The 26044-nt window shown below is 47.7% G+C and overlaps 1 protein-coding gene across 2 annotated transcripts; it reads left to right on the top strand.

Moving 5' to 3' along the window:
• The first annotated feature begins 234 nt into the window (after positions 1-234).
• Positions 235-25913, top strand: LOC119440548 (oxysterol-binding protein-related protein 9). 2 transcript variants are annotated; one of them, XM_037705447.2, is made up of 12 exons: positions 235-553; positions 2298-2439; positions 9431-9816; positions 12250-12279; positions 13012-13174; positions 15996-16158; positions 17101-17185; positions 19362-19633; positions 20582-20704; positions 21708-21799; positions 22798-22933; positions 25616-25913. In XM_037705447.2, the coding sequence occupies exons 3-12, from the start codon at positions 9486-9488 to the stop codon at positions 25733-25735; spliced, it is 1515 nt and encodes a 504-aa protein (XP_037561375.2). In that variant the 5' UTR covers positions 235-553; positions 2298-2439; positions 9431-9485; the 3' UTR covers positions 25736-25913. The 2 variants fall into 2 exon arrangements, with proteins under 2 accessions (XP_037561375.2, XP_049517839.1); XM_049661882.1 differs by lacking the exon at positions 20582-20704.
• The last annotated feature ends 131 nt before the right edge of the window (positions 25914-26044 follow it).

Raw genomic sequence — 26044 nt, 5'->3', positions numbered from 1 at the left:
GTGGCAAGAGGTAGTTTGAGATAATAAGTGTTCATGGCACATACCCACGTGCCTCTTCGTCTTATTTTTCTACTCGATGGCTTCTTCTTCATCGATCTCTACTAGGCGTACAACTACAGACATGCTGTCGTCATTGCGTTTCGAGGCCCAAAGGTACCAGTTGCTCAGCAGGTTGCAAAAAAAAAAAAAGAATTTTGTTGTCTCTTCGAAAACTCGTTACAGGCGACTCCGCCACGGCTGGTGGTAGTTTAAATGGCTAGGTAGCCCGGCCGTTTTCGACACCCGACCATCGCCGGCGCGAACCTAGGCTGGGGCGACACTGCACGGCCAATCTGCGTTCCACCGACTTCCGGCAGGGAGCGGGGCCTTGCCGGTTGGCCCCGCTACCAGCAGCCAATCTACGGCGACCTCGACTCGCGACCCTGAGCGGCTCGGACGAGCGGGCAGCAGCACGACCGACGGCGCACGTCCACGGGCCGCGCCGCGCCGGTAGGTCCACGCCCGTCGCCTTTGGCTCTCCCCTCGCCGCCTCAGCGATGTGCCGCTACTGCTGGTGAGCCAAAGGCCTGCGACGCCGCAAGGCAACGTGCGCGGCGTGCTCCTTTTGGACTGACCTATACACACAAATAGTGCGCCAACGGGGCAGCACTGTCCTCTGTAGGAAAATGTCGAGAGATGGTCCCGGTGCATGAATATAAATGGAACGTAGAACGGTACACAACGAAGGGACGAGTTGACAGGAGGAAAAGGGCGCTTGAGCTTGGTCTGTTGATGTTGTTAAGTAAATGATAACAGCATCTTGATGTTGCTATCATTCATAGTCGTGCTTCTGGACTTTTCTGCATCGCGAACACGGATCGAAGCTATCGGCAGGTAGTCTCTGTCGAGTGCAGAAGAAAATTTTCATTTGTTGATGCTAGTAAATAGTGAAGCTTGAAGCAACAATGTATACGAATACAGTACCAGAGAAGAAAAGCTTTTAAATGCGAAGCATTTCTTGGCGAACATTTGCCACTTTGAGAGTATCTATCTGTCTATCTAGCCGCCTACGTCTTGGTGCTCTCATGATCGATTCGTTAACTTGGTAGGCCCCAAAATTGGCACAGTATGACAAGAGTGTATGGCGAACATAAATGATAGGTCGTGACATGAATGTCATGACATGCGTGTCATGTAAGTCATAAAACAGCGCCTATGTCTTGGTTCTCTCATGGTCGTTTCGTTAACTTGGTAGGCTCCCCGCACACTGCTTTGCATAACATCTATTCCCACAGGGCGCGAGGTCTGCCGGCTTTTTGTATTCCTTATATCTTGGTCCTTTGTGCTCGAGAACCTTTGCACATCATCGGTCTCCATACGAGAGAAGAGACGTTGAGGGGCATATCGAAAAATGATAACGTCTCGTTAGAAGAACCCTGTTAAGCAACAATACCACACAAATCAAGGGTGAAGTTCAGAACGACCCAGGACCAGGGCTGGACTATACAAGAAAACTGTCTGTGTTCTCGATTTCATTACGACGATTATAGACTGGCATGAAGATACCTAGGGAAATAAATGTTACTCTTGCAGGAAGTTAGTGCTACCGGTTTCGTTGCGAGTGGCAATTCTCGCGTGCGCCTGAGGAGACTGTGAAACTTGAAAAAAAAAAAAGAGCGTTATGCATATGTATTTATTGCACGTGCCTATAGAAACATGACCCTCACGTGCGCGTAAATCTGAAGCTGTTAATATTCCATGCCGCTAGGTCGATCGATGTTGTCAGCTGCCGTTAGTTCGGTGCTTGCAAGCGATGGCGTCTTTATTGCAAAACTCAGTGGTGTGCTTTCTTTTCTCGAAGCTGGCAAAGAGCAGATCGCAGCCAAGAAAAGGTAGCCCCTTTGAAATGTTTATCCCTGTCAATTCTATCTCCTCACGCTTCTTCCTCCAGCAGGCCTTGGGCCATCCTACAGAACAAACGCATGTGCAAAAAACAGTGGAATTTGTAGTTCCAAGGCACAATAGTTTCGTTCACTTTATTCGAGCTTATACTGAGCGTTTATTGCACACACACGTGAATGAACGGCGAGGGATCGCCAGTCCCTCACTTTGACGGGCCGGCAATAACAATCCACCTGTTCTCATTTCTAAATTCGGCTTCGCCTGTCTCTCAGAGGGAGTGGACGTGCGTTTTTTTAATGTTAGCCTTACGGCCACACGTGTATACCAGCTGCTAAGCCACAACCGTGATGCAACGAACAAGGCCGCAGCATGCGTACGTATACGGGGCCTGTGTGTAATAGGGGTTACCTGCGCAGGCCCTACTGGAGACGCAGCCTAAGGTCGTCGAGTCCAGCGCTGGCCAGGCGGAAGTGAGGCAAGCGCCGTCGAGTGCTGGGCCCTCCCGAAGCGCAGGCCCGGACAGTCGGCGAATGACGGTAGGGTTCGCCGGCGCTACTGGTAAGCCCTTTACGCTTAGCAAACGCTGTTCTCGGAAGCCAGATTTGGTCCAAAACGGAGTCTTGCTGCGAGAAATGTTGATAGCATGTAGCCAGCAGCCTTGGCGTTCCCAATACATACTCCGTTTCACAATAATTTGGCACTGGGACCGAAGCTGAGAGACGCCCTATAGCACTCGCGAGGTTCCGAGCATTTGTATTCAGGCAGGCTGAGGCCAACGGCAGCCTCGACAAAGTGTCACGTTACTGTGAAACAACATGTCCGTTCGATTCATGCTGCACTTCGTGGACGAGTTCCGGCTAGTGCGGTGTCAGTACTCGCTCGTGCGGAAGCGGCACGGCGCCTGCTGCACGAACGCTGATACCGAGGAACTGCTGTGAACGCATCCTGCACGAAGTCTGTATTGAGTGAAACGAATGACGACGTGCAGATGCCGTCATGTTGAGTTGGTTAAACGAATAGAGAAGTGCATCACTTCGTGACAACTAGAGAAAGTGCAGGCGAATGAATGAATCTATAGTGTATAATCGCGGCAGGACACTGCCGTAAAAAAATAAATAAAAAGTAAAATAAAATATAACGAAAAGACGCGCTGGTCTAATGTTAGTCCATTATGACTACTCGCTGGTCAGAGCAGCTAGGTAGTGGTTGGATGTGACGTAGATCGTATGACGTGTACATTCATCAAGATATTCCGTAATGTAGAAAGTTGGTTGAGCTGGTAACCGATCATCTTACCGCGCGGGTGAGGCAGCGCACTGAACAAGACAAAGCGCAGAGAACACAACGAAACCCGTTGTCCTGTTCAGTGCGCTGCTTGACCCGCAAGGTAAGATCATCGAGATATTATAACGTTTTTATAGCGTTGCAGGTGGTTAGTTGTGTAAGGAGTCAACTTGGCGGCTTGATTAGAAGAAATTAGAAGAAAATTACTTTTATTCAAAGATCACTGCATGCTGCGGTGGCGGAGATAACTAAGTTCGCGACAACTTAAGTTACATGGCACCGTTTTAACGTGAATGTACCTCTAGGATAATGTTAGTTATACGACGATCCCGTGCCCGTTAAAAACTGACGCAGTGCGGTACGTAGCTAAAGGTACTGCTTGGCTATCCGTTGTACATGCTGTAACAAGGCATATAACACTTCGTTTCGAGTCGAGGTTCTGTAGTAACAACGGCTATTAGTGGTGTTTGTTCAGCTTTTGAGAAATGCGTGTGCTGAAGGAGAGAGAGTGTGTGTGTGAAGAGGAAGAGGGGCACTCTCTCTCCTTCAGCACACGAATTTCTCTCTCTCATAGCCACATCCCCACTGCTCCTTATTTCACAGTACACTATATATATATAACCTCGAAACGAAGTGTCATATGTCCTGTTACAGCATATACAACGCATGGTCAAGCTGTGCTTTCAGCTACCGCACTGCATCAGAATTTAACGAAGTGTAATCTACGGACCTTTGCATCGGGCGAGGGGGAAAAGGCGCGCCGCGAGCTTCTCCTCTCTGGCTTGTGCGAGCCGGTGCGGCGCTGCTTGAATGCGTTGCCGTCGCCTGCTGCTGAACGATTTGGGGAGGCTTTAGCTCATTCTTCGAGAAATTAACATGTTGTCAGTTCATACAAAGTCGGCAGGGAACCACTGTGCGTGTAGCCTTTTGATGTCACAGTAGCTACAGTATGCCGGAAATGTTTCCGGGTTACGTAAACATGCGACGTGCACCATCAGTCGCGGTGTGCGTACGTGCTGCAAACTATTTTCGCTGTCTCACTTTCCACTCGACGAGGAGCAGCGGCGTCTGTGAATTGTCAGCGTGAATTAGAATTTTTTCTCCCTGTCTGATCGCTTGGCGTGTAAACTAAACCGTAAGAGTGGTCGTGTGTATCCAAACCAATACAACCCCGAAGCGCCAACCGTTATAAGACATTTGCGTCAGCCACCGCCATCATTCTCACGCATTTCAAGTCTTGTAGACTTGAAACCACTGTGTATACGTTAGCCTCCTGTATGAGGCCGATGGCATGGCTCAACACAGCGATCACTGCGGTAGGTAAACCAGCGGGATGCGTATATGTAGTGTTTCGGCATCGCCTTTTTGCCCTGTAAAGCAGCGGTATCCAAAGAGGATCGCATAAAAAGAATGCGACGGCTCGCAAAAAAGAAAGAAAAAAAAAAAACACTGGCTAACACCACAATAAGGCCACGCATGGTGTTATCACATGCCCTATCCATGCGGTATAAAACAAACATATTTAACACAGCATCTACCACTTCTTCGGACGCTCGCGCAGTCTGCAACCGGCCGATGTATACCTCGACAAGGGGAATTTACACTGTACGGTATGCTCTTATTACTAAATAACACTGCTCTATTCAAGGGCGGATACGGCGTCAAACAAACGAAGTGGCCGCGCAGTGTATCCGCAGACAACAATTTTACCGCTTGTCAAAGTCAACTGTGCAGCTTATTCCGCATCAGAACGGTACACACACTGTTTCGATCATCGTGCATATTTTATAACTACTCACTGCTGCTAAACCACAACTTGCAGTAAGGTCACATTTGTGAAACGAATTTTTTGAAATCCACAACTAATCTCAGAGGCAGTCTGTAGGCTCAAACACGCGCGCGCACATCGCGCGGGGGCTCCGTCCGCCTCAACGCCGGCAGAAACGCATCTCCCTGGCCAGTTTCCCACGCAGAAGACGCCCCGTCATACTAAATAGACCGCACGAACGTGAAAAGAGCCACCAGAAACTGCCGCCGAGCGTATACCTGGCATACAACGCGGAGCGTTCGCCCAAATCAGCAGGCTGACGGCGCATAGGTGGCGCCACTGCCTACTCATTATTAAAGCCCCTATTGACCCTTTTCGCGGAGCAGTTTGTTTTAGAGAAACGAGATGGCGCTCACGGTGGCGCGCCATACCTCTCCTCAGCGACCGCGCACAAATACTAAACCATTACCGCTTTTACCTTGCTTCTGTGCGATCAGCTGTCGGAAGTGCAACTGAGTTTTCGCTAACGCACTGTGCTCTAATTATGCTAGATTGAATCATGTGGATTGAAGACGTGTGCAGTAGTTGGCTGCAAAAATAGTGACTGGCATGTTAAGGAATGTAATGAATCTGTGTGGCCAAGTTCGCGGACCGCTGCTGCGACTGTCCGAACGTGTTACCGGCACTTCGAGATGTACGGTTTTCTCGAGGATACAGGCATTTGCTCATCCGCCAGCATTGTATCGCTAGCCTTCAAAGAAAGGGCTTCATCAACAGAACGTCGGCAAGGGTGAGTACCACTCGCTAAACAATGACAAAGGGAGTAGCGTCGCTTCCTGTCATAGTAAGCTTCGCGCACGTTATTTATACGGATCTATCCCAAATGGAAGGAAACTTACGCCCACTCTATCGCCGACGTATCAATAATAAGTGAATGGGCGCTCACTTGAATATATGCGCGCTATATGCGCACAATAAATGACGGACTACACCGATGGCACACGAATGGTCGAAGCTGAATGTTTCGTGACGGTTCACAAGAGTAAGCGAGTTACTAGCGGTAATATATATTTGCTACAAGGTATTACAATGTACAAAACAGCTTAGTTCCAAGCCTTGCGTGCAGCAAGAACAAATCTATCAGAACTGAGCACACCCGCGAGCGATTAGGCAGAAAATAATCAGATAGTGGCTGCACCGAGGAACTTCACTGACTCAGAAACTGACAAGCCGCTGCTTCAAAATATTTGCCAAATAAAGAACAAAGAGCAAAACACACGAATCCTGATTCAATTCATGAGCGGAATGTTTGGATAGATTGGAATACATATTTAGGACCGCTTTTAGAACAAGCACCTTATACGCTGCTAGCGCCGTTAGGACAAAGCTTAATGAGCTTCGAAAGCGCTTTTACATGTTCTCTGAAGCTGTGACCAAAGCTTCGTGTCGTCCACCCAGCTACCGTGTACGATATCTCCCAAAACAGAGGCTTTCTAAGCCGCGCCGGCGTCATACCCTTCCATTGTAAACAAGGAGGCAGCGGAGGCAGTTGAGGCAAGCAATGGACGCGTCACCACGTGACCAAACATGGCAGCGCCCATGGGATCGCCACCCTTTTCGCGGAGCAGTTTCTTTTAGAGAACCGAGATGGCGCTCACGGCGGCGCGCCGTATCTCTCCTCAGCGACCGTAGTTCATGCGACCGCGCACGAATACGAAACCATTACCGCTTCTACCTTGCTTCTGTGCGATCAGCTGTCCGAAATGCAACTGAGTTTTCGCTAACACACTGTGCTCCAACCATGCTAGGTTGAATCATGTGGATTGAAGACGTGTGCAGTAGTTGGCTGCAAGAATAGTGACTGGCATGTTAAGGAACAGAATGAATCTGTGTGGCCAAGTTCGCGGACCGCTGCTGCAACTGTCCGAACTTGTTACCGGCACTTCGTGATGTACCGCTTTCCTCGAGGATACAGAAATTTGCTCATCCGCCAGCCTTGTATCGCTAACCTTCAAAGAAAGGGCTTCATCCCCTGAACGTCGTCAAGAATGAGTTCCACTCGTTAAACAATGACAAAGGAATTAGCGCTGCTTCCTGTCATTGTAAGTTTTGCGCACGTTATATATACACATCTGGCCCAAATGGCAGGAAAACTTACGCCCACTCTATCGTCGACGCATCAAGAATAGGTGAATGTGCGCACACTTGAATATATGCGCACTGTATACGCACAAAATGACGGACTACACCGATGGTGCACGAATGGTCGAAGCTGAATGTTTCGTGACGGTCCACAAGAGTAAGCGAGTTACTAGCTGTAATATATATTTGCTACACGGTATTACGATGTACAAAACAGCTACGTTTCAAGCCGTGTGCGCAGCAAGAACAAATCTATCGGAACTGAGCACACCCGCGAGCGATTAGGCAGAAAATAATCAGATAGTGGCCGCACCGAGGAACTTCACTGAGTCAGAAACAGACTAGCCACTGCTTCAAAATATTTGCCGAATAAAGAACCAAGAGCAAAACGCACTAATCCTGACTGAATTCATGAGCGGAATGCTTGGATAGCTTAGAATACTGGATAGCTTAGCCCCACTTTTAGAACAAACACCATATAAGCTGCTTGCGCCGTTTGGACATTTAATTAGCTCCGAAAGCGCTTTTGCTTGTTCTCTGAAGCTGTGATCAAAGCTTCGTGTCGTTCACTTAGTCACCGTCTACGATATCTCCGAAAACAGAGGTTTTCTAAGCCGCGCCGGCGTCATACATTTCCATTGTAAACAAGGAGGCAACGGAGGCAGTTGAGGCAAGCAATGGACGCGTCACCACGTGATCAAACATGGCAGCGCCCACGGGATCGCCGCGAAAAGGGTCAATATAGGGGCTTTACTCATTGTGGCGACGCCCCCGAAAAAAAGTCCATACGCAGACCTCGTCTGGATTTGAAGGAGATGGTTGGGGTAGAGCTGAAGCTTTTATGTACTGCGGCAGCTTACGTGTTTTATACGCATAGGGCACCGCCTATAGAGGTAGGGAGCCTACATAACAAGCGCAGTTAAACAGCGCTTGCATGTAAGCGCCACAGATGGTCACATGGCGGGCGCTTTCGAAAGTTTGCCCGGGATGCAGTAGCAGACAACAGCACTTTGCAGCAAGGTTGGTGGAAGTTGGCGGGGGCGATCTTCTGTTTGGGTGCCAGACCACTACGTTAGCGCGGACAGCTGCAGGGAAGGCGCAGGCCTCTATGAGAGCGGGCATGTACACGATGTTACCGCAGTTTAGGACAACCCAGTCCGCATATACGGCCCGGGTGAGACCCGCAGACAAGCGCGACGAAGCCCAGTTATATGAAGTGAAGCTCGTGTTAAGTAACCGCTGCGTTTTGTTGACTAATGCGATGTCTCAACCTTACTTTTTTTTAGATTCTACCCTTGCCGTAATACTGCTTCTGTACGTATAGAGGCATACGTCGTTGGTGAAGACTTATATCTCAAATGGATACGCACGGCACACTCCCCCTTTGCACTCCCCCATCGGATTGCGGCCGCCGTGGCCGAGATCGAACCCACAACTTCGCGCTCAGCAGTGCACCGCCATAGCCACTGAGTTACCACAGCGAGTCGGGTGGTTTTCACACACATGCGTCTCTTAGCAAAAAACCCATGTGGGTCAAAACCAGCCCATCCGTTGGATGACACGTCAGAAAGATGGCTGCTTCTCCTGTTGAGAACCTGCCAGATATCTATTGGAAGTTTCTTGAACGTCTTGCTCGGTGTTGATGGACGTATTGTCAGTACCAGCTGTCATTCGACGGTTCGAGCGTTTCGCTCGCACATATGATTCACCCACAGAGTGAGAGGCAGATGTGTGTCAAGAGTCGAAGCCACCAGATCCGTTCGGTGACATGCTCAGAAACGTGGCTGCTCTTCCTCTCGAAAACTTGTTGAAAACTTGATAGGGTGCATTGGTTGGTGCCGACTGGTCGCACCATAGGTCGGCATTATAAGTGGATACATCACTAGTACTCATTCACCAATATTTTTTGCAGGATACATACTCACACTCATGTGCCCTCTGAAATCTTGTCGGTGATCCCTCACGTTCTTAATCATGTTCACTCAAGCTCATCAGCACTCAGTAGCGTTCATAGTCACTTCAATTCATAGATACCGACACGCGCTCACGCTCACATTCGCGTCCACTCCCATTCACCGGCACTCACTCGCATACATACGTCCACTCACACCGCGTCGACAGTCACGCTCCACACTCAAGTCCACACAAACTCACCTGCACTCAATCCTGCACACGTCCGCCTAAACACGTCGATCACGCTCTGTCTCACGCCTTTTAATGGAGCGTGGTGCGAGTCAGTGTACTCGCGAGCGATTACACCGACCTGTGACTCGCGCGATGTGCTCCGACGAGTGTTCGGGGTTTTGATCGAGGAGAGGGTTCGCTCAGTGACCCCTGTGTCTGTGGCGCGCGCAGGTGCTTCTTTGGTAGTGGCTGCCCGTGCGTCAGCTCCCAGCTCTGCGCGCCGGGGATGTCCGGGGCACCGCCGCCGGGGCAGCCGCCGGCAGGGTCGTCGTCGGAAAAGCCCGCGGCGTCAAGCAAGCCCGCTGACAAAGCCACCGAGAAGGCCAACGAGAAGGCCAATGAGAAGGCACTCGAGAAGACAACCGAAAGGTCCTTCGCCTCCGCTGAGAGGTCGGCGGCCTCGCACCATAGCAGGAGGCACAGCCGCGACAAGTCGGTGACGTCCCCCGATAAGGCATCGACGTCCAAGTCGCCGCCCAAGTCCTCGCCGTCGAGTAGCAAGGGACGCCGCGATCCCGTACCCCCCGGAGCAACGAAATCCACCGACCCCTACGATGGTCAGGCACTGAGCTCTTTCCTGCAACATGCGTCGTCTTTGCTTAACTCGTCTAGAGCACACTGCAAGGTGGCGCTTCTGCCGCGCTTCACTTTCACTCGCTCTTCACTTAAGATATTCACCCAGCCTGGACCGTAGAAGACGTCCACCTTCCTGAAGCGCTGGGGTTCAAAGTTGATGGGAGCGTCAATTGGTCAGCTGACGAGATAAGCAAGATATACGTTTACGGTGTACTGGTGGAAAAACACCTGGGACGAGATGGAGCTGGAGTCGTTACAGGCATATGTAGTTTTACAATGCCGAGATGTAGGTTTTAATGAGAAGAAATAGTATAAAGTAGGGTAGGGAAAATGCTATGCTGCAAATCTATCCTGTAAAAACCACTTCGCTCCAGCAGGCTAGTTCACTATTTATCGCCACCCCGTTTCAAAAGAGATGCCATTAGAAATTATAATCGTTACTTTTGTGCGGAAGGATAAAAAAAAAAAAATCTCCCTGCAGACCTAAGCGGCTATGCAAAATCGTTAGTCTAAGAACCTGAATTTCATTTGGGGCTTGACGAGGTCAACCTTAAATCGCCGTCACCGCCGTCATCGTCATTTTCGTGCTGTCCCGCTAACGGCGCATGCGCCGCTCCTGCGCGTAAGGTTAGCGGCTCTCCGCAGATGCGGAGTGCGCACCGTCAACGTAACGCTCAATCGCCTCTGTGGTGCAGACAGGGCTTCATTCTGCCTTCGGCTGCTGGAAGGAGCGTTGCGATGATGATAGTGATCTAAAGAAGGAAATGGCGATTAATTCTGCGGAAACGTTGTGCGCACGCGCACTATAAGCACACTATAGCGTCCCTGCTGAGCTGTTGTGTGTATGCTCTGCATGGTCTGAGCAGGAAACGTCAAGCTAACGTTATTTAACATTTCACTGGGTGCCAACACCGATAATTTTCCGCCAGTCTAATCTCGTGCACCATTGAGGATGCAACGCCTGAAACGATAGTGGCGCCGCTCATCACGCCAGCGTTATGAGACGCCTGGTAGCTGTCAGGGCACTGTTCCGTCTACGCAGGTATACTATCCTGGACATTTTCATTTTCCGCCATGTTTCAATGGCGGCATATGGAGCCAACTAGCGACTGCTGCGGGCCTCTCTGATAGGCTCAAAATGCCGCAATTACTTAATTCGACAATATGGCAGAATTTGACAATGTTCAGAATACATTGTATAGAGCAGCTGCCTTGAGTGCTGCGTAACGCCAGCATGTCGCATCCGGGTATAGTTAAAACTCCGTCCGAAAAACATTTTTTTTTGTGCTGCAGTAGTTCAACCCTCTAGCACTCCCCTTTCATTCCAGCGCTGGTCTTGATGCTTCCATTTTTTAAAACTCTGGTGTTGTTGTGGATGCTGTGTGCGAGCTCAGTAGTTGGACTATTTGCAGTGCCAGCGCACAATGACTGATACCTCTGTGTGTAGAGCAGTGACAGCGTGAGGTTTATTATTGCCATTCGCTTTAATGCGAAGCATTCGTTGACTCATACCAGGCACTTTGCTTGTATAGGTATAGGTGGGTAGGTGGGTAGGTTCCTGTCTCGCCTCCGTCTCGAGCATCTTTAATAAAGACTCATTACGTGTTCGGTGGTGAGATCGAACCAGGGTTTCCCAGCAGGTCCTACACCCATTAAGCCACAGAGGCATACTTACTTCTCTCGTGCAGACGCCAGCTTTCCTGTAAACCCTTGAGGCGAAATTCCGCAGGAGGACTGACTCGCTGTTGGGCTGGTTGGTGTTTACTTAACGACATAATGTAGCGGGAAGGCACAATCGCAAAGAAGACGCACACACTCACGTCACAGGTGCGACTAACCACTTTAGTAGCTGTTAGCAGAGCCTATATGGCATGAGTCTTTGTGTATTCCTTGGGATTGTGGCTTCGCGACACAATACGTCGTTAACTGAACTCGTTGAAGCAATTGGAGCGTGCGTCCCATCGCATAGGAACTATGTGTTCGCGCCACAGGTGCAGAAATGGAAAGCGTATCATTCGCGTATCTTCGGAAAGCGTATCTTCGCGCCCGTCGCGCCGCATAGCGGCAATTTTCTTTTAAAATCTAGAGCACGCTAGTTTACCCACATGATTGCGTCACCTTATGGATTAGCCCAGGTCGCGATGCAACAGTTCGTAACGTTTCCCCCTCGACGGTGTACAATAAATCGGTTGTCATGTCGTCATCGTCGCTGTCATACTATCGTCGTCACCTTACTACTATAGTCAAGCACGTAATTGCTTGCTTTGCACAAGCACGTTGGTCCGTTTCGTAACGCTGTGTAGATCCCCAAATGATGCCCAACAGCCAGCTATACTTGCGAGGTGCTTTGCATAACAGCGAAGCCCCCGTGATAGCGATCTGCATTGTTCCTTTTTTTTTAAATGTCTTTCCAGTTGCTTATGAAGACGACAATGAAGACGATAGTAAGTACCGTTTTCAAAAAGACAGCTGTCGCAATTGCTTCTGAAAAACTAATATTCACGAGATGTCATGAGGGAAGGGTTGCTACGAGAATTTTTTCGCCTTAAGTGCCGTTTTCATGAATCATTATTACATGCAGTCTCAAAACCAAATGACAGCGTTGGCCGCGGTCGGCCAGCTGGATAGAATAATTAGAAATGCAATGCATACTGAGGATAATTTATGCCATATAAAAGTGTAATATACAGGCACATAATTTGTACTCCGTAACAGATCACTAAATTTGTAGTTTAGATCGACGCACTGCCGTAAATACATTTACAGATTCAACGTAAACTCCGGAAGGCTTTGCATTCAAATTCACTGAAAACCATTCATGACGTAATGTTCTCCTAGAATTCTTTACAGGTAACAGGTGAAGGGCTTTATTCTATATCCAAAGTATCTCGCACTGCTAAACTTCGCAGTACGGATCGCTTGCATTAAAACAGCCATGAGTTGCTTAGGCTGTAGTTATAGTTTGCGGCCTAGCTTCATAATGTACTGTAGTGAGCAAAATTAACAGATCTCTGCGAGCGCGTGCCGAATTAACGCGTGCCTAATTAAAGTTCCTTTGCCAAATATAATCATCGCGCCCCCTATAGCACCTCGGCGCATGAGCAAGTGGTATATCATTAAAAAGCTCTTGCTCTAAGCGATTGATGCCGAAGTACCTCACTCGTACCTGCTCGCAGTTGACTCCTTGGAGGGCCAGAAGAGCGTGTTTTCGCACCTGTTGTCACAAGTCTACATTGGCATGGACCTTACCAAGGTCACCTTGCCCACTTTCATTCTGGAGAAGCGCTCCCTGCTGGAGATGTACGCCGACTTCTTCGCGCATCCAGAGCTGTTTGTCAGGTGAGGCACAAAAGATTAAACTCGCGGCAGAGAGTCCATTAGAGACACGCCACTTCGGAAGTCTCTATTTCCTTTTGCTGTTGAGCAAGGCTTGTTTAATATTGCCATTTGTTTCTGCGTTAACCAGGCTCTAAAGAGGCACATATCGTTACAAAGATGAATTTCAAGTGTTCTAGATTGGCGATAGACTTCAAAGAGGACTCAATCGACTTGTAAATTTCTCATGACTCCTTAAAATATAATAACCATCTGTAATAACCATATAACCATATAATCAATAACCATATGTGACAGTTAAAGGAAAACTGACACATATTTGTGAAGTTGTAGAAACTCTGGCGCATGCTTCACGCAAGAAACAAGGATGACGGGGAAACATGTAAAGTACGTATTCTAGTTTGACGCTAAAATCGGGCGGGTCTCGAATGAACAGACCTGACGACAATGACATTACCGTGACGTCGTGACATATAGCTAACCTTGCTGACCTCATAAAGCAATAATTTTAGGTGTATGGCGCCGCTGCTAATAATAATAATAATTTAAAAAATCTAAGTGTTTCGCGTGTTTCTTCTGACTGCGTTCAAGTGTGGCCTGGCCAGCCGCAGAAATCGAACCATATATTTTCTTATAAGAATTGCTTGAGGTGGCGCTGCAATCGTTCAGTTACCATTGGAACAATACTTAGTACGTGGATTTGTCTAATCTTCGCGCCTGTGGCTACTGACGTTCTTTTCGCTTCATTTATTGATACGCGCTGTACCTGCCTTTATTGGCCACAATTTTGAAGCACTCCAGCTTTTCCGAACGGAGATGTGGCAATAAGATTCTGCGTGCGTGCATAATCACTGTGAATTGTTTCGTTCGTGATGCACTATTTTGTTGAAAAATGATCAATTTTGCAAAGTCACACAAAGTCTTTCGAAGCCAGAAGGACGAAGCTTAGGCAAATCCCTGCACTGACCGCCATTCCCATTTTAGCTGGACCGCCGTTCTTACCGCTCTCGTATACACTTCGGCGCCGGAGTTCCTTCTGTATATTGTAGCAAACTTTATGGCCGGAGCGAAGTGAGGCAGCGTACCATGACGTCATGACGCATTCATTTGCTGGTTATCAAAACCAAAACTTGGCCCGGATTCACAAAACATTCTGATCCTAAACTTGTTGGCAAGATCCAATTCTAGCCAATCGTTATACTGAACATATAATTAACGAGTGAGGCCAGTCAGTGGCAAACGCAACTTACGAACGATAAGCTTTGTGAATTCGGGGTCTTAGAAACAAGCATTATTGTAAATATCTCTGATGCTTGCCACCGTTTTTTGGGGGGGTTCTAGAAAGTTCGGATATTAATGTAGCACGAGAAATGAAGTGAAAAATATGATGTCGATACTCCCTTAACGTGTATATTAGCACGCCATATTAGCACGCATGAAGTATGTGATCCACATACTTCAAAGTTTACAATATAGTCGACAGAAGTAAAACGCTGTCAATTAGACGTCCTCTACATTATGTAGAAAAAACATCGGCAGCCCTTGTACAGACTGTCTGAAGAAATTTTGGCGAAGGTAAGCATAGTTTAGGCTAGTACCGCATACTTTCAAAGCTTTCTTTTTCTTTTCTTTTTTTTTGTAGAAAAGAGTTGCCTATTAGCACAAAAAATCAAGTTCAACCTAGAGCTTTCTTCCCAGGCTGCTGTGCCGATGACGTCAATATGACGCCATTTATTTTATTGGATGTTAGTCTGGTTAAAGCTTGTTGGTGGGTTAGTTGGTTCTACGTCGTAGTAGTGAACGACCAACAGCGTGAGCTGACGAAGACAAAACGAGTATGTGACACACACAAACATATCCCCATATGTGTGTCGTCTACTTGTATCGTCCTCCTCGGTTCGCGCTATTATTCATTCAATATGATATACTCTGATTATGGTTAGGCAGTAGAATTTCCCAATAATTGGCCATTTTCAGTCTGCATATGCTTTCGAACGTAGTGCAACCCTTTCTTTACTGATACGCAGTTGACTAGCGTCGAGTGGGGGTTGTAAACACCCTCGACGGCACGGGCAACTGATGCGCGGGAATTTCAAGGCAGCGTTACCACTCTTTTTGCGTTCCTGAGCCCTTTCCGTCCTGAAAAGACTTCGCTCATTTTAAGACTGGTCTGTTATAGTTTATAGATCACGTGTAATCTACCGGTCAAGCTTGGTACTCATTTTTTGTGCTCCTTTATGAATATATTTCTAGCGAATACCACGATAATTTCGATACCAGTGCAAAATATAGCGCTGGCGCGATCTGCGGCCAGATATACTATCGCGTGACGTAAGGAATCAAATCAGGGCGTCGAAAGTGCTTGCCCGCTAGTCTTCGATTTCGGTACGCGATGAGCACTACAATCATGGGCTGTGACACGAACACAGTCCTAGTGTTGAAGGAGGCCAGGAAGCTAGCAGATTGAATAGTCACTGTAAACCTATTTGCAATCCTAAGGGTGCTTTCTGTCGACGGCTCACCCTTTTACACCCTTAAGGTTTTAAGGGTGTAAAAGTAAAGCACCCTTAATGATGTAAACCGGTTTACAGTGTACGAGGCCGAATTAATCGACACTTAGAAGCCCGGGAACACTGAATATATATAAAAAATTGCTGAAGTCCGCAATGCGGAGCCTGGCTCGATGAATGGGGAAAAATGTATACACGCGAGAGCACCACGCAGCTGTAATGAAAACCTAAATATCCGTTTGTCAGAAAGGTACTAGGTAAGTGATTGTTAACACGAAAGCCACACTTCGTCTCACGGCCTGCCCTATGCGCAGCATCGTGGACCGGGGTGGTGCCAAGGAACGCATGGTGGAGGTAGTGCGCTGGTACCTGTCCGCCTTCCACGCCGGACGAAAGGGCGCCGTGGCCAAGAAGCCGTACAACCCGATCCTCGGGGAGATCTTCCGCTGCTACTGGAGGATCGGCGACAAAGCGGGCGTCAGTGTGCACATAGTCTGGCTCTCATTGTCTTGGCGCATGGCTGTGCATCGCGCGCATAAGTGATTTGTCAGACTCGACTAAATTGGCGTGGTGGCGCTGCGTACTATTTGCGCAGTAGTGGCTAAAGTAAGGAAGGCTCGCTTGAGTTGAAAGGCTTAAGTAAGAACTTCAGGATTCGACGCTGCGTACGAATGTGGATTTCATCGCGCCACATCGGCGCTATGTCTGTTTTACGGTATACTGTTCAGGGGATTACGAAGACAATTACTGCATACATTATTAACGTTGCAAAGTTGGGTGGCAACACCATTAAACATGAGGCAGCAGATGGATTCTTTAACTTTTGCAGGTGGCCGTGCGTATAAGTCGGTTTACAGCTTCAGTAAGAAAAAGCCTTAAAAAATTTTGAAGCTTAAGAAATCTTCGTTGCTGCTAAACGATATGGCTAACAGAATTATTTTTGAGAAGTAAAGTCAGATAAACCAAAGTAATTACACAAGTTAAAGAACCACGACAAAACACAGGGATCGCACCACGCACCCTGCATTTATATGCCGGACTGTCTGCTTCACCAGTGGCACTGTTCCCTAACACCGGTATAACCGGCGCACTGTCAGGAAGTGGCTATTGAATGATGTACAGAAGAACATAGCATCAGTTAGGTGCAATCTTTTTGTCATCTTTGGCATGACATTTAATTCTCGTGTAATTCTCGTCGAGCAGTATAGCGATACCAGATTCTTTAGGACAAGGTGTTCAACCTTGCGGTATTGCATAAGTTCACAAATCACAGAAACAATTTATCACTCTACTCCACGACTTCATTTTATAGTGAATAATATCTGAATGCAGAGCAGGAAACCATCGTTTCAGCTCTCGTCAGAGTCACGTAAATGCAAGGCGGGGATCTTGATCAGAGGCCCTGCATGGTAACCGCAGGCACCCGTACCCGACGGACCAGTGCCGTGGGCTACCAGCAACGACTTGTGCTTCATCGCCGAGCAGGTGTCCCACCACCCACCTGGTATGCTGACCAAGTTTTTGCAGATTGATTGCTTGCAGACAGATTGATTTATCGATTGATTGATCGAGTACAAATTATAATTGTGGTTGGGACTTCTCGTTGTGCCATCGAGGACGAACAGCCCGACTTTCAGCGATTTCGCCGCTTGACTTAACGCCCAGAATTACAACCGAGCGATATTCTCCAAAGTTTAGACAGGGATAACGATTGTGTGAACAATTGAGGAATGTTTCGTTTGATTTCGAGTTTTTTTAGCTACATATTCACCGCATGTCATAACGACGAGGCTACATGGCTAGGCCTACGCCAGGCTTATGGTAAAAAGCACAATGACAAAGGCGCCAGCCCCGCAGCTCACTCAGCAGTACTGAAGATACCACACTACCACGAAGACATTACAACCGCCTGATCTCGATCCTATAGTAGAGATCAGCATTGTTCACTGGCAACCACTAACTTAGTGCCACCGGAACTCCAACTCTATCCCCGAAACCGCAACATTCCCCCTAGTGAACTTAGGCTATAAAGACATGTATACTATAATACAATAGCTTAAGTCAATGCTACGCGAACATCTGTATTCCATCCGCCGTATAGGAAATCACTAGAGTGGAGCCGGTGTACTAACCATACGAACCTGACATCCAAAGCGTCGTACGCGGCGGTATGCTTCAGGTTGATCAGAACGTATTACAAAGAGCGGGAAAAATATTGCCCTTTGATTAATGGTCCTTGAGGCTATCACCTTTTTCCCACTGCACACTCGCGTTGGAGAACTATATAAATACTCCGGTCCTGAGAACCATTATCAAAGCGCTCAATAAATGTCACGAGCTACGCGGGAAAAACGTGGACGCATGTAGTAGATTGATTATTGTCGCACCTGACCCAGCGCATCTAAACGTACATCCTCTTCCTCGAATTCTGGGTCCCATAGCGTTAAGCTCCCACAGCTACTCTCAACGAACTTCAGTACTCAAGACAGCGATGTGGAGCGCAAGTCGAACTCATAGAAATGCAGTGTTTATGCACGAAGCAATGGAACTGCTGTACTCGCCTCCCAAAACTCGTTGTGGTATCAGTGTATGGAAATATTAGTATGACCAAGCACCGAAGTAAGGCCAACTGTAACTGTCCAAAATGCTACACGCAGTCCGTGAGGTGCACCAGCAGGTGTTCCAGGGGCTACTTAAGGCTGGAGAATATCTGACAACTTATACCAACAACAGAGAAACGATCAAAAGGCTCGACAAGACCGCCAGAATGTGCACAACCAGCCGTAACACAAACATTAAAAAAATACGATGGCTTGGAGGCGAAGGTATTTTGCTTGCCAGGGCGCGTCAGCAGCATGGGCATCGAAGATGCGCGTACTTCGGCGAACGAGAGTTGAGACGACCGTTTCGTTGCGGCATTCAAAATTCTGCCAGGACCGGACGACCCTGATGCCGCAACGCGAATCACTGCATCCAAGCAAGAACGACGCCACCGTATCAGTCGCACGCTGCACATGCACAACGGGATCGCATCCTGCTACTAGACATATGAGGCGAGATTGCCAGCATATCGAGTCACCGAGACCTCCGGCAGAAATACCTGCAATAGATCGCCCGATAACTGAGTCCCCGCCAGCAACGACAATCGGAGGCCCCTCGGCATTCTGATATATGCCATTGTAGGCTGCTCCTTTCAAGGTAATAAATGTGAATTTATTCACATTTATTATTCACACCGGTCGTCGCATGTGATTTCATTCCTTGGATCGGCCCTCAAATATACGAACAACGATCCCCTTTCTTAACGGTTTTCATTCATTTCATATTGCTGCTGCTGCTGGCTGAGCGGCCAGTGTGATGTGTGAAAAGAAGGACAATGAATAGTCGTCGGTGACTGCGGCTCGTTTGGCGAAACGTTGGCATTGGTCTCGGATATTTAGGCGTCCGCACCTCACCGTCATGCTGTGCAGTGCTTATACCTAGCACATTTCGGTGCCGAAACACATGCAGAAACAAGTTCCAAGCATTTGCAATGCGTTTACGATGGAGACTCGATTCCCTTTTAAACAAACTGCAATCGTTATAGACGTCAGGCTTGTAACGCGCGCATGTAGGCTTTTCGGTGTTGCACACGCGAAGGCTTCGACTCGACCACATTTACTAAAGCCTGGTTCCTGCAGTGTCGGCCTTCTACGCGGAGCACGTGTCCAAGGGCATCTGCTGCTGCGCGCACATCTGGACCAAATCCAAGTTCCTGGGCATGTCTATCGGCGTGCACAACGTTGGCCAGGGCACCATATGGTTTCTGCGTCACGACGAGGAGTACGTGGTCAACTTCCCCAGCGGCTACGGACGCTCCATCTTCACCGTGCCCTGGATAGAGCTGGGAGGCACCGTCGACATCAAGTGCGAAAAGACCGGCTACAGCTGCACTATCGAATTCCACACCAAGGTGCGCCCTCTCTGCTTGCGACGCAGAACCGATGAGCTGCTAAGGCCATCCTCTGACTTGGAAGTTCACGTATTTATGGAAAGTGCTTCGGTTGCAGTGAGTTACACGGCCGCTAAAGTCAGTATTTAACAATTGCACTGACAGTTATCGTGAAAATAATAAATGTCCGCCATTGATAGCAAATAGCTTGATCAGCAAATGTTGTGTTGAATCGTCTGTTTTTAATAATCCGAGGCAGTCGTCGCTGAAATATGCGGTATATGACTTCCGTAGCTCTACTGCGGGAACGTTAGACCAAAAGCAAGCAAAATAATTTTTTCAGGTATTGTAACAATCTATTAATTTGTACAAGAGCCACGTGGCAGTGAGTATATATGTGACGGGGCCCTTATTCGCCTTTATTTCCTCTCTTGTGTATACACCCCCCCCCCCCCCCCCCCCCCCCCCCCCCAACTTCCCTTGCATTCATCGCGAACCGTCATTCACGGGGCGCAGCGAATTCGCCTGCGAACTGTCCTCGTCGAAATATAGAGTCGCATCAGGTAGTGGCACAGAGACTTCACAGGAACGAAGAGGCTGGTTTCACTCTCTCTATCCCAACTGGTCCCTGCGGTTTCCCTCCTAATCTTTCTGATACCTACCCACACAACCCGTCAAGGTGGTTCAGTGGTTATCGCGTTGCGTCGCTGCGCTCGAGTTATCGGGTTCGATTCCCAGCAACGGTGGCGCTGCGTTCCGATGGGGACGGAATGCAGAAGACGCGCGTGTATGCAGCGCTTTGGGGTGCAAGTTTAAGAACTCCAGTTGCTCTAAATTCTTCCAGAGCCCTGCAATATATACGACGTTCCTCAAAACCAACTGTGCATGCTTCGAAACGTTAAACCCCAAACTTTTCCCTAACACAATCCAATGAACAGTTCGATGACACATTTCGCTCGCGATGTGCAGCCGTTGATCGGAGGCAAGAAGCACCAGCTGACGGCCGAGATCTTCCCGCCCAACGACAAGCGACCTTTCCTGACGGTTTCTGGCGAGTGGAATGGCGTCATGACTGCCAAGAACATTCACGGGGTAAGAGACCGAACCCGCACTGCGTCTCGAAATTTGGGATATCGTTTGTCTTGAGCGCACGTTAGCAGACGTGAAGCGACAGCCCGAGCTTCCTTCATGTGTTCGCGAGAGCTGAAATTGAGTGTACTTTATATGTTTAGTATCAGGAACTTAAAGGCGGCGCCCGAATAGGTGGCACACTACCATTTCGTGCGACGCAAAGGCAGTGGCAGATCGTGAGTGCACAAAAAAGCGTCAAGACGTGAATATTCCGCCCTCAACCGCACGCGACCGGTTGGAGGTAGCTCCCTTATTGGGCGGGAAGCATTTGTGTTACTGGAGCCTTCCAGGCGTGTACCGCTGAAATATGCGCTATACGACTTCCGTAGCTCCACTGGGGGAACATAAGACCAACCGCAAGCACAAAGGCGGAATAATAACGTTTTTAATAACGTGGTACTAAATAAAAAAGAAGAAATGTTCTTGCTTTTCTTACCGCACAAGATAAGGCATGAAGAAATAATGAATTAACTCGGCCATTCAGGCAGTTTTCCTGGCAGCATCTAAAATAGGCAGTCATTATAACTTTAAGGACATACTCACTGCAGGAGTGAACAGTTAATAGGTGCTGATTGGAATTTTGTGTTTCTGTGTAGCATCGTATGCCAGAACTGCCAACATTAGTTAAGCAGAAAGAAATTGGGAATTGAAGATTTTTTTGTTTGTTATAACTGCATGAAGCTAACAGAGAATGAAACCCAGGAAAATGCATTGGAATGAACTGTTCCTTTAATTGCAATACAGAAAAAAAAACCTTGCCAGTGGTGGGAGCCCATATGTGTGCTTCTGATCCCATCGGCGTCAAGTTGTCTTTTCGTCCACTTTCATTTCGTAGTTCTTTATTATTTCTACACTGCAATTAAAATGTTTTCCTTGACTTCATTGTCTGTTAGCTTTATAGTGTTTTAACTCACAACATACCAGCTGGTCATAAAGAATTGTCATGAGTGCCACTTTTCCACAGACCGAGGTCACCTTTGTCGACACGACAACCATGCCGATCACAAGGAAGATCGTCCAGCCGATAAAAGATCAGGTGCCTCACGAGTCGCGCAGGTGAGGCGGTGGTGACCGAGAAAGAACGACCTAACTGTACATAAGATTATAAGTCGGGGCTTTCAGAGTGTATGAATGGTTAAAGGAATACTGTTGCTTTGTCTACGCTCAACTTCTCTGTCTTATGAATGCCACCGCGTGCGGCGTCCGGCAAATTGCCACACCCTAGACAACAGAAGGACTGCTCCCTTTCAGTCGTTAGGTCATGTCATACGTTAAGCCCAGAGTTTTCAATGGGCGATGCATTAAATAAGTATGAAGGTGGTTGCGTATTCTTCCTGACACCTTAATATTACCACGGAAGAAAAACCACCCTCTTTACGAAGTGTTCTTTTTTCCCAGTGATGAAAATTTCTAGTGAAGTCTAGCTCTTGTGATAACAGCGATCGCCGTTAACAGCTACTTATTGACTTAGATACAATAAAGAGTCGTTTTCGTATTCGCGTCTCTCGTGACACGTTGGGCAGGCTTTTCTTAAAAATAAGACCGCTGCCGCTTCCACAAGAGAATCGCATCGTTGTACATATAGGCTTCAGTGCGCTGTGCATCTTTGCGCAAGCCTTACGCCTTTTTACGTTTAGTGTACGATATTCGTTACAACTGTGTCGTTACAAACGTTACAACGTTACAACGTTACAACGTTACAACGACAGTCGGTACAAACGTTACAACGTTTTGCGCGGCAGGTGCCCTCCATGCGAAACTGCAGGAGGTCGTCCATCCGCACTAACTGCCACACCATATCACACACATTTGCCATTGGCGAAGTGACAGGACAAGCAGGCACCCCAGACTATCTTCAGTTCTGTTCCTCACCCCGTGCCCTGCCCAGACTGCCTAAAACATAGCCTAAATGAAGTTCCATCAGCCGCATTTAGTGCCGTTCGACTCTTATTAAAAAGTACATCGTGCTTGAAATATGTCGGTATATGACGAAGGAGCATGGCACACTTGTTAGCCCTATGCAAACACCTGTTGCCTGTTCGTCGTTCGAGCAGGCTGTGGAAGGACGTGACGTTCAACCTGAAGCACAAGGACGTGGACAAGGCCACGGAGGCCAAATCACTGCTGGAAGACCAGCAACGGAAAGAGGCGGCAGCGCGCAAGGAGTCCAACGGCAAGTGGGAGACCAGGGTGCGTGATCGAGTGACAGTGCGCGATTGCGATAACAATGTGACAGTGTTATTCATGTTGACTTTATTTCCCCAGAAACGATCTGGCTGGCTGCCTAAGTCAAATGCTGTAATTAAACAGCTTCACAGAGGCCGAGGCAGCCATTACATGGCACGAGCAGCATTGCGTTTAGGGTGCACTACATGAAATAATGCATTCACGATCTGGTTTTAGGAGAGACCGAGCAAATTAGGTTTCGACAGACGGGAGTTACGCAACACATTTACAGAATTGCAACTTTTCTAGAATAGGAAAGAAAAAGCAAAATATAGTGCAAAAGACAAATCCATGCAACCAAACATAATACTGATTACCTAGATTTCAGTTTTAGAAGTATATAATCACAAAAGGTTACTTCACTATGCTAAAAAAGAAAAAAAAAAGAAAGAAAGAGAAAAAAAAATCTGCTGGTACCTTGCCTTGTCAACCTAACGAATGCAGGTCGATTTCTGACGAAGATATCTGTTGATCAGCCTGAGTTAGTGTAATTATTTGGTCTCCTTTCAGCGAAACTTCGATGCGCGTAATTCGTTATCTGTCATAAAGTTCGCAAGCCGAATTAACCCGGCGCACTTTCTTTATAGAAAAAAAAATGAAATATCGCGACTGTTCTCTTAATAAAGTGGAGGCCCTTTAACGTAAAGCTATTTCAATCTGTTTCTACCCAATTTCTGCCATTAGCCATCCATGTCTGATGAAAATATGTTCGGGCTATGCGCACTTCGCCTGTCTGTCACGCGACGTCATGAAAACTGCGACAACTCCCCATCTGATATGACGCATACACACTCATTATGCATGTTTAGGGTGAATAAAAATCTTTTTTTTTTCTTATTCTACGCCTTTTTTCTTACTGGCACTCCGTTATTGATCAAAATGTTTCGAGCTGTGCCCACTTCGCCTGTCGGTCATGCGACATCACAATAACTCAGAAAACTCATCACGTCGAAGTGACGTGCACGCACTGAAGATGCATTAATACGTTGAAGAAAAGGGAATTTTTTCCGGAATAGCAGGTGACTGAAGGCTCAAATGCAAGTCTGTAAACACCAAGCTGTGGTCCAGCATGCAGTTGAATATCGCCAATATTTACTTCTTGTTTTCCTTTTTTTGTTAAACAGCGGAGCTGTTTAAGCCGAGCGTTAGTCCGTACCGTGCGAACAGAAAAGGTGGGCCGATCCTGGCGGTAGTGCAGAAAGGGTCCAAGCGCAATGGCACATACCCCTGTGAACTAGCGAAGCTGAGCCTGGATAAGTCTAGATAAGCATGATTGGGACTACTTGAGCTTAGTCACTCATCGATAGCCAATCGATAGCCAATCAATAGCTAATCAACAATCGATCAATAATCAATAAATTCCGGAAAATGCTGGAGATGACTTGGTAGTGCTTAGCCTAGCCCTAAAGCCAGGACTAGCTAGGTGGCCGTGAGCTCCGCTGTCTCTTTAGCATTGCGCCTCCGGTGCAAGCTACGCAATTTTTTTTATTCTGGGTTTTTACGTGCCAAAACCACGATCTTATTTGAGGCACGAAGCAGATGAATTGGCTTAAACAGACATTTATACTGGCCCTACAAAGGTGCCGTTGTCCTGCTCTTTTCTCTAAGGAATTGCGCAATGAAACAACAAACGGTGCCCAAATATCCCCACTGCAACACACATCTACCAACACATATCTACCTTAAACCGCATAGTTGTTTGATGAAAGCGGAAGCTTTCTTTTACTTTCTCTCCCTGGTTGGGCGTGTCTGCTGGGTCAGTTTATCACCTACTAAACTGAGCAGATTCGTGAGACAGTGTAATGGCAAGTTGGGCTGATCCTGGAAACTAATACATGATGGTGTAGGTCCCGTGGGTTCCGTGAGGGGGGTCCACGATCGCGTGGTCGCGTCAAGATTTGGGTGGGATAGAGTTGGTAAGGCTTATCGTATAAAACCCCGCATTGTGTATATAACCGCCCGGAAAGGCGTTGGTCCGAGAAGACACATACTCGCTATGTTGCCAAACGCGGCGCAGAACACGAACCGTTACATACGCGTTAACACGAAGAAAAGAAATAAAAATAAAAATAACAAATTTGCGATGGAAAAAAAAAAAAAACGTCAGCAGTTCATTGCGCCTAAGTGGCAATCAAATGGCACAACCATGTGTCTCATTGCATAGCTTTTAACTGAAATGTTTCAACAAGCTTTGATTAGGGTAGTTTCCAACAAGCGCAATGCATCTTGCCGTCTTTTTTTCGTCTGTCAGCTTATTCGTCTGTGCTTCCTAGTGAGCCATAAAAACGGGGCTTATTCGATACGCTACGATATAGAGTGATTTTTCAACGCAAGCAGCATAGACTCGAGAAGCAGTCACGTATGCGTTAAAGTGGCGGCTGAGGAACTGCTTCTCCTCCAACAGGCCTAGCCGTTATGATATGTTTCGGCAGTGCGATTTCGTGTCATCTGACCATCTATAAAAATCTCAGGATAGATCCCAGAAGATACATGCCGATGGTGATGGGTATCCGAATTTAAGTTTCAAGGTACAGATGGGCCTGGAAGGCTGACGTGCTAACCTTTATGATCGCTATGACACTATGGCGTATGCGACGCCATGAAATTTGTTTTGGTCTTCTTATTTCTTTGAATTCCGGGACGCAGGTGTTCGAGCCCGCGGGCGAAGGCTGGACATACAAGTACCCGCTGCAAAAACGTCTAGGGATAACGAAGAAAGACAAGGGCGGCAAAGAGACCTACCACGCCAATGACGAAATAGGCTAAGGAATAGCGCCTAGACACATTGGAGGATTTCCCGTGGCTTCCCATCAGGCACACCATCACCAGCTGTTCAGCAGCGGGCTTTATGCAAAGGGCATATCGCCGCTCGCTCCCTCAATGTCACCCAGGACGGTCGTCGGTGCCTCTTACAAACTCACGTGTCTTGCGACCATTTGTGATGGGCGATGTGACCCTTTAGTTCAGACGGCGAGGTCTAATGAAATTTGACTGGCGGCAACGAAAAGCCTTAGTGTAAAAATATGCTCAACGGCCCGAGGACTGTGATAATAAATTAGGTTCCTCAGGAGCCAT

Source organism: Dermacentor silvarum, chromosome 2, assembly GCF_013339745.2.
Source record: "Dermacentor silvarum isolate Dsil-2018 chromosome 2, BIME_Dsil_1.4, whole genome shotgun sequence".
Lineage (NCBI taxonomy): Eukaryota > Metazoa > Arthropoda > Arachnida > Ixodida > Ixodidae > Dermacentor > Dermacentor silvarum.
Note: the sequence above shows the minus strand (reverse complement) of the source record. Positions and strands in the feature narration are given on the sequence as shown.